Source organism: Dermacentor andersoni, chromosome 11 (genome assembly GCF_023375885.2).
Source record: "Dermacentor andersoni chromosome 11, qqDerAnde1_hic_scaffold, whole genome shotgun sequence".
Classification (NCBI taxonomy): domain Eukaryota; kingdom Metazoa; phylum Arthropoda; class Arachnida; order Ixodida; family Ixodidae; genus Dermacentor; species Dermacentor andersoni.
Genome location: NC_092824.1, coordinates 95,548,181 through 95,555,624, shown reverse-complemented (window position 1 = coordinate 95,555,624; position 7,444 = coordinate 95,548,181). Strand labels below are relative to the sequence as shown.

The 7,444-nt window shown below is 41.3% G+C and overlaps 1 protein-coding gene across 1 annotated transcript; it reads left to right on the top strand.

The window, feature by feature from the left end:
- Positions 1–353: 353 nt before the first annotated feature.
- LOC129386898 (uncharacterized) lies at positions 354–7,178 on the top strand. Its single transcript, XM_072285563.1, has 4 exons — positions 354–541; positions 1,510–1,578; positions 2,636–2,716; positions 5,029–7,178. The coding sequence occupies exons 1-4, from the start codon at positions 493–495 to the stop codon at positions 5,139–5,141; spliced, it is 312 nt and encodes a 103-aa protein (XP_072141664.1). The 5' UTR covers positions 354–492; the 3' UTR covers positions 5,142–7,178.
- Positions 7,179–7,444: the final 266 nt, after the last annotated feature.

The following is a 7,444-nucleotide window of genomic DNA, read 5'->3' as shown; positions in this document are numbered from 1 at the left end:
CTCAAATTATGGCTTCAGCAGTGGCACAACCAGGGATGGTGCGGGGGGGGGGGGGGGCACACTGGGCACGTGCTTAGGATGTGTCACAAGTGGTGTTTGCGATACACCAGACTCATGACAGACCTATGACGTCTGAAAATGACCAATATTCTATTCATTAGCAGGAGTATTCTAACATTCATGAAAAACAAGGATGAACTGTGGTTTATTTGTTTTTTTGCTTAAATCTAAAAATTGAAGTTAGTTTAGCAGTTGACTGTTGCAGTCATTTGGATGTTTTGCATGTATTTCACTAGGAAGACTAAGAGCTAAGACTTTTTTATTGCCATGGCCTTGACTGTCTTGATGTTGTTTTGCACCATGCCCTTGTGTTGACTTTTGCATACGATATTTTTCAGGCACCCGCTTTATATAACGCAAGAAGGCAGCTGCAAGGACACGAGGATGTGAAAGAGCCAGTGCAGCGCGACTTCACGTAGTGCAGAGGAGCCAATGCCAAAAAATCAAAATACATTGGCATGTTATTTGGACAAGAAAACTAGTATGTGGGTATATTGGGTGTACCATTTGACCAAATGTCAACAAAATCAAGATACAGTATGTTACACGAAGATGAAAACTCTCACGTGCTCCAGGCAGTCATCTTAACATGGTATATTTATGTAATGTCTCTGATTGGAAAGTCAAATCAAGTATGCTCTCTGGAGACAAACACATAGCAGCAAGTGTCATTGAAAAGTTAAAAATGTGTTTGAAGAAAGCTGATTAGTTCTGAGAAGTGACTGCTTTCTGTCTTGCCTCTCAACAGATATATCCATGTGATAAAAAAATAGTGGTACAATGAAATTGCATATTTGCTTAGCGACATGATACATACTTGCAATGAGCACGGTGCCTGTGTTTACTATAAAAAGCAACAGCCCATGCTTGGTTAGGTTAGGCCCACTACAACATGCAGGCATGGGTGATTGGCGCTTTTTTTATTTCTGTGTCGTGAGGTTTATTGACGTGCGTATAGGTGCAGTGGCACGCAGTATGGCTAGTACAAAAAAAGGGGGGGGGGGGGCAGATATTTGTAGCTCACTGTACACGACACAGGGCAAAGGAAATCCGTGTTCAGTAACTATGTTAAATGCCATGTACGTAAATTTTACAACGCTACTCGTTCGAAGCGCGCACAGGTGCATATTGAAGAAAAGTTTCCAGGGTAGATAATTTAGTTCGTAATTTACACTAATTTTGCTCGAACCACGAGACATAATAATTTGAATATACTGCACAGAAAAACCTAGAGCGAATTAAATTGTGTGTCAGCTTCGTGTGTATACATATAGTCTTTCCTATGCATTAGGTTTTTTGCGTAATGCATTAACCGTTGACAGCCTATCTTATGATGTGTACTCTGTTTACATTACAGTTGTTTATTAGTTTACTCGTTTGTTTTGCGACTGATGAAATGCCGGCATATATATATTTTCAACATTTGACATAACCCTGTATGTTTTGCAGGGACAACCCAGGACGTGCATTTCTCAGCACCCAGTCAGCTGCCAAAAGTGACTCAAACACAGGCCACCAGTAAGTGGACATCAGTTGCAATTTCACATTATGCAGTTGGCGGCTGCCTTGTACGGAGGCTTTATTTTTTTTAATGAGATGGTGATGTCGTTCTAATGTACATTTTGACCACAAAGGTGCGATCATGTCTCACAGAGGCATATATGGTTGCTATTCTCTGCGAGGGACGTGTTCTCGTGTTCGTGAAGCATTTGTGTTTGGCAGTATTGTCGCCCAATGAGTCGGATATAAACACTAACTCGCCACTGCCGGCAAGTAGTTGCGAGAAACGCATTATGACGCTGTAAAGTTATTTCATTAATTCGAAGGAAAGTTTTGCAGCAGGAAAAAAGGTTGCTATTCCAGGTAAACATGTCTTTTTCTCACAGGTTATTTAGCCAAACTGTGGATGCATGAAATTCGTGACTTATCAATAGATTTTAATTTATTCTTTAGTAATGCTTCTAAAAGAGACTAGAAATAGCATGTGACTACCTCTGCAATCAGCAGACCATACATTTACAGTCATAAGTGGCAGTTCCATGCAGTCTGGCACTTTATATAACCTTTCCTTTCAGCAACATTGGAACTGGTGGCTGCGTTTTCAGAAGGAGAAGTGCACTTGACACTGTATATGAATGTGTGAATTCGGTTTTCTTTGTATGTGTCGGCTCACTGACAAACAGTGCAAAAATCTGTTGTACCATGAGCCTGACGATGCCTTCTGCTGCTACAAATGCGGCACTTCGTATTTTATAGTACTGCATGACATTTAAATCAAAGCTACCACATAAAATGATCAAGAAAACTAACCGCTGTTATAGCTGTTTTCCTCAAAGAACGCTTGTCCTTTATGGGCTGTGTTAATCTGAGCTCTCCACCGATGTTTCAGTAGTATTATCCCTTAGTGAGTGAGAGATTGGGGGCAATTAATCGTGTTAGTGTTTAAGTGGTGTCCTAATTATGTGCATTTGTTCCAACAAAGTTGTCTAGATTACTTTATTGTGTAGTGTAAAGCTTATGAAACCATCAGCAACTACTGAGTTGCTAACACGCATATGGATTTGTCACTATACAGATGGAACTCGGCTGTACCACTGCAGTGCTGCGGAAATTGCCTTCACCAGCGGCTTTGCAACAGCTGTTTCGCAGCATGTCGGTATGTGTTGATTTATAATTATGTTGGGATGGGCTAGTATTATGGACCACTGCTACTCTGTATTGTGACAGATCCATATGATAAGGGATGTAATGGGCACAGCGAAAACCTTTGAATTTTTTACTATGGTACATAAACAGGCTCTCCTTTTCGTCACTGGAGCAGGAGAGAAGGGCATGCAGGCACTGCTGAATGTACATATATTTCAAAACATGAGAGAGACATATACACACACACACACAATTAAACTAAAGGCAGGGACGTTCCATCTTTCATCTTGAATTGAATTGTGCAGCGCAAAAATACAACACAGACCACAGAGAAGCACACATGTTAACACGTTTGATACACACGTTAGTTCAACAGATTTGATACTTCAAGTGTGCTATTTTACACAAGGGGGAAGGGAAAGGGGAGAAAATCTGCAAAAAAAGTGGAGTGGAAAAAAAGGAATCGTGCCAAAAAGCATGAGAAGCATCGCTCAGCCAGGATCACCAGCAGGACATCTAAAAAGCACGCTGATAAAATTGCATACAGGAAAACCTTACGTATAGTTTGTTTCAATCAACTCAGATCACATGCAGCCATTACTGCAATCAAGTTGTTTCCTTATGTCATATGAGGGAATGATGTAGGCCCAAAAAACTGTTTAGAGCTGAAGGATTATGTTCCATTCTAACCTCATTGCCTGCTTTTTTATCATATTGTTATCAGCTGCTTATGTTAGGGACAAAAAGTAAGAGTACGAACTGTTTCCCGATTCGCCATTCCACACAACATGTCTTTGTGACTATATGTACATGCAGATGATCCATAGTTGAAAAATACTCAGTACAGTAGAATCTCATTACAAGATGCACTTGGTTGTAAGAGACATCTGAAAATGGTTTGGTTGGTTTTCCGATGTTTGCCACGTTAACAATACTGTATACAAGAGACACCTTTGTTACTAAGGGTGACTTTTTAAGTATTCACTACTTCGAAGGGACACAACCCAAACACATTCACTTTGTGCACCTCGTGTGCTCCGAAGGGCGTAAAGATCACGCAATCCTTACACAAGTCAATCGCGCACGTCTCTTTTAGCATGAACCAGAAAAGGAGGGCAACGAGGACAGTGCAGGGCAGAAAGTGTCGGCAGTTGAAGCTGACGAGTGTCTAAGAGCACCTCAAAGGTACTGCGAGCAACAAGGCTTGCAAAGTGAAGTGTTTAAATTCCAGAAGTTGGGAAGGAAGCTAACACAATCTACAGTCACTAAAAAGCTGTGAATGTCTTCTTTAAAGGGCCCCTAAACCACCGAGGTTGAAATTTAGTTGCGGTGTTGCAGTTCTACACAATAAGGCAATGAACAGGTAGCCACGAGAATTTTTCGAAACGGTGCAGTAATAGTGGAGCTACGTGTGTTTGATTATCGAAAAGTAGTCCCCACTCATTTTACTCTTTCATCTGGTACACGCCATATGGACAGTATCGTCTTTTCCTTGCCTAGTACACCTCCAAATGTTACGGGACAGGCCAACACCAACGAGCTCTGTTGCTGCCGCGCTGGCCCGTCGTCCTGCGAGGGGTGGCGCTAATACAACGGAACTGTATGGTGACTCGTGTTGAAGAGCCTCATAGGGAGACCCTTCTGTTGACGTTTCTGTTCTTTGGCCCCATTGGCTGCCCACAATGGCATCGCGCGCAACACGACGAGGAAGAAGGAGTGTGTGTATTTGCTTGCAGGGCTTGCAGTCAGTCGTACACTTTCGTTCGACCAATCGACAGCACCGGAAACTGATGACATCATCAGAGACAGCCTGGTGACGTCAGGACAAACTGGGGGGTGCAGGATAGGTCCAGAGAGGCGCACGGGGTCATTTTCTTCATATTGTGGTGCTCCGGCAGTGCTACGCACTCTGGCATTTGGCTTCGTCGATCGTGACGGCATTCTGATTTCGATACACGTGTTTACTTGAAATGTTCAAAAAATGTCGAGAAGTGGTTTAGGGGCCCTTTAAGCCACCCTGAGAATTTATTCCTTCAGATATATGAAAACATACTTTAGTGATGATGCATAATAAAGTGATCTAGTGTGGCTCCTCAGTGTCTCAAAATTTTTGGTTTCGAGAGACATGTTTCCCGTGCCTCTTGAATATCTTCTGATGAGGCTTTACTGTAATATACACAAACAATTGTGTAACTCCTCCTGCAAGTATTATTCATTAAGCCCGGTCACTTATGTGCAAAGCTTGTGGTTAAGTCTTGATGTCCGTACTTTTTAGAGCTATGTTTATTAATTCATGCTGTTCTTATTGGTTCTTCGATGCAGGAGACAATGCCTACGAAATTATTGGCCCTGATCATGAGAGCCCTCAAGGGGCAAACATCATCTCTGTTGCAGAAGTGAGCCCGATACCACTTGGAAGTTACCATGACAGATGACACGGCAGCAATAGATACAGAGACTGCCATGTCTACTGCAGCTGCAACAGTGTACGAGGCAAGCAGCAGCGCGTCAGCATCAGCAGCAGTGTCAGAAGGAACCACACCAGGCCTGGTAGAGCAACATGTGTGCTATCACTGACTTTTTTTGTAGTGGATACAACTCATTTGCTCAACATACAAAAGCTTTTCACCACGACTGTGAGCCAGTGTTATTGTGCAGCAAGTGCAAGACTAAGTTAGGTGTTATAACACAGTACAAGCATCACTTTAATATATGCAAATGCTAACATATTACAGTTGTTGCCTCCCCAGCCAGCCCACATAGTGACAACAATGTGGAACACATGGTGGGACACACCTCTCCCCCATTACAAGATAGTAGAGACTGTCAGTGTTGTTGCTAGATTGACTGGTCTTTGTAGGCAACTAGAAGGACAACACAGGTGTCATAAGATTGTTGTTGATGTTGTTGTTGAAGAGGTAAAAAAGAAGTTTGATGCAGCTGAAGTGCCAACTGATATTGAGCAAATAAAAAGCAACCACCTGAGAAAGCAACACTATCGAAATTTGGGTATCTATGTGCCGCCAACTCTGGTAAGAATGGCATAGGACAGAACTGTGATGAAAATCACACAGACACTGCTGTTGCATCACTGGCCACAGTGAGCAGCGACTTGTAGGGCAAGAGAGTCAACTGAAACTAACATTATGATATAGTGTCATGCTCCCATGTGACCACTTTTCAAGTTATTTTGCAAGATACAGCTCAACCTCCAGAAACGAGACTGCAACTTGTCTGTAAAAAAGCTTTCAAAAAAAATTATTCATAACACTATTAACATAGCAGTATCTTTTTTTTTGTGTCGGTTCGAGGTTCCCGGCTGTCCATTAATGCAAAAATTGAGGAAAAAAAGAACATGTGTCGTACTTACACCTTTTTAACAAGTACGAGGGGGACAGAACTTTTCTAGTCATGCATCTTCATCATACTATCAAGTTTTTAAATGCCTTTTATAATTATTATTACCAGTTATATCTGAGTGCATTGTATGCATGTAGCAGGTGTAAAATCAGGTCAGTTGGATCAGATGCCTTATCTGCAAGCGAGCCCTATATTCAAGAAATTTGAATTAAAATAGTTACGTTAGAGACGCAGTCTTTCAGAACTTTATTGCCTGTGGTTTAAGCATTGCTCAATACTTTTGTGGGTGGCAATTTCAACCGGCACAGCACTGCGCTTTGCCACAGTCACATTTGTCTTCAAAGCGGTGTTTACCATTTGTGTTGATCTGTTTGTGTATGCATAGAGCAAGTTTTTAATTTATATTTTTCTGCATTCTTGTGCTTGCACTAAGCTTGTATAAGGCAGTTACAAAATGTGCGTCACTATAACGAACTGTTCTGTTGAGCTTACACTTGCAAATAATCGTGTTCAGATGGCCGCACTTCTATGCGGGTGCACCGCTAGCTTTGTGTATGTTCTCATGTTTGTATAAAGCTTATATAAGCTAGTTAGAAAATGTATGTCACTAAGCATTGTGATATTCTTTAAAGAACTGCTTGGTTGGTTTTACACTTGTGAATTAGTATTGAGGCGGTGGTATGCCCACTGCTAGCTTTCTGTGTCCTCACGTGTTTGTATTAAGTTTCTACAAGGGAGTTACAGCATGTACGTCACTAAGCACTGTGATATTTTTTAAAGAACTGCTTTGTTGGTTTTACACCTGTGAGTATAGTACTCGGGTGGCACTAGTCATGTGTAGGCACACAGGCACCATTTGTATACATTATGCTCATGTAAAGCAGTTACAAAGTGTATGTCACTAATTACTGTGATATTTGTTGAATTGCTGTGATGGTTTTACACATGTGAATAATAGTGGTCAGGACACAGTACTTGCGGTGTATAGTTGAATTTATACACTGCCAAGACATGGGCTGTATACGTACCAAAAGAAATGTATGTCATTATATTGTTGTGATTATTACTGTTTGGATTTTATTAAACTGTAATAAAATTGTTTCTTGTATCTATTGAGGTATGGCAATTTGTCATGCAACCAAACTGAGGACCTGAACTTGTGCATACAAATAAACAGCTAATTTAAGAGTATACTGCTCATATTCTGCTAAACCAGTTTAACAAATCTTGTACTACAATGCTGGAAAAATGACAGAGCTGACTCGGATGTACAGAAAAAGTTCTGCACTGGCTGAAGGACTGCCCCACACTGGAGTTCGTAATGTTGCGTTTATTGGAGTAGAACAGAAAGTGCACTTCTATTAAAAATGCGACAGTC

What these genes read in the sequence shown, in the direction of transcription:
- LOC129386898 (XM_072285563.1), top strand. Translation starts at nt 493, where the DNA reads ATGCCAAAAAATCAAAATACATTGGCATGTTATTTGGACAAGAAAACT. An exon ending in TTATTTGGACAAGAAAACTA is followed by an intron (nt 542 to 1,509) that starts GTATGTGGGTAT and finishes TATGTTTTGCAG; the next exon opens with GGACAACCCAGGACGTGCAT. An exon ending in AGCTGTTTCGCAGCATGTCG is followed by an intron (nt 2,717 to 5,028) that starts GTATGTGTTGAT and finishes TCTTCGATGCAG; the next exon opens with GAGACAATGCCTACGAAATT.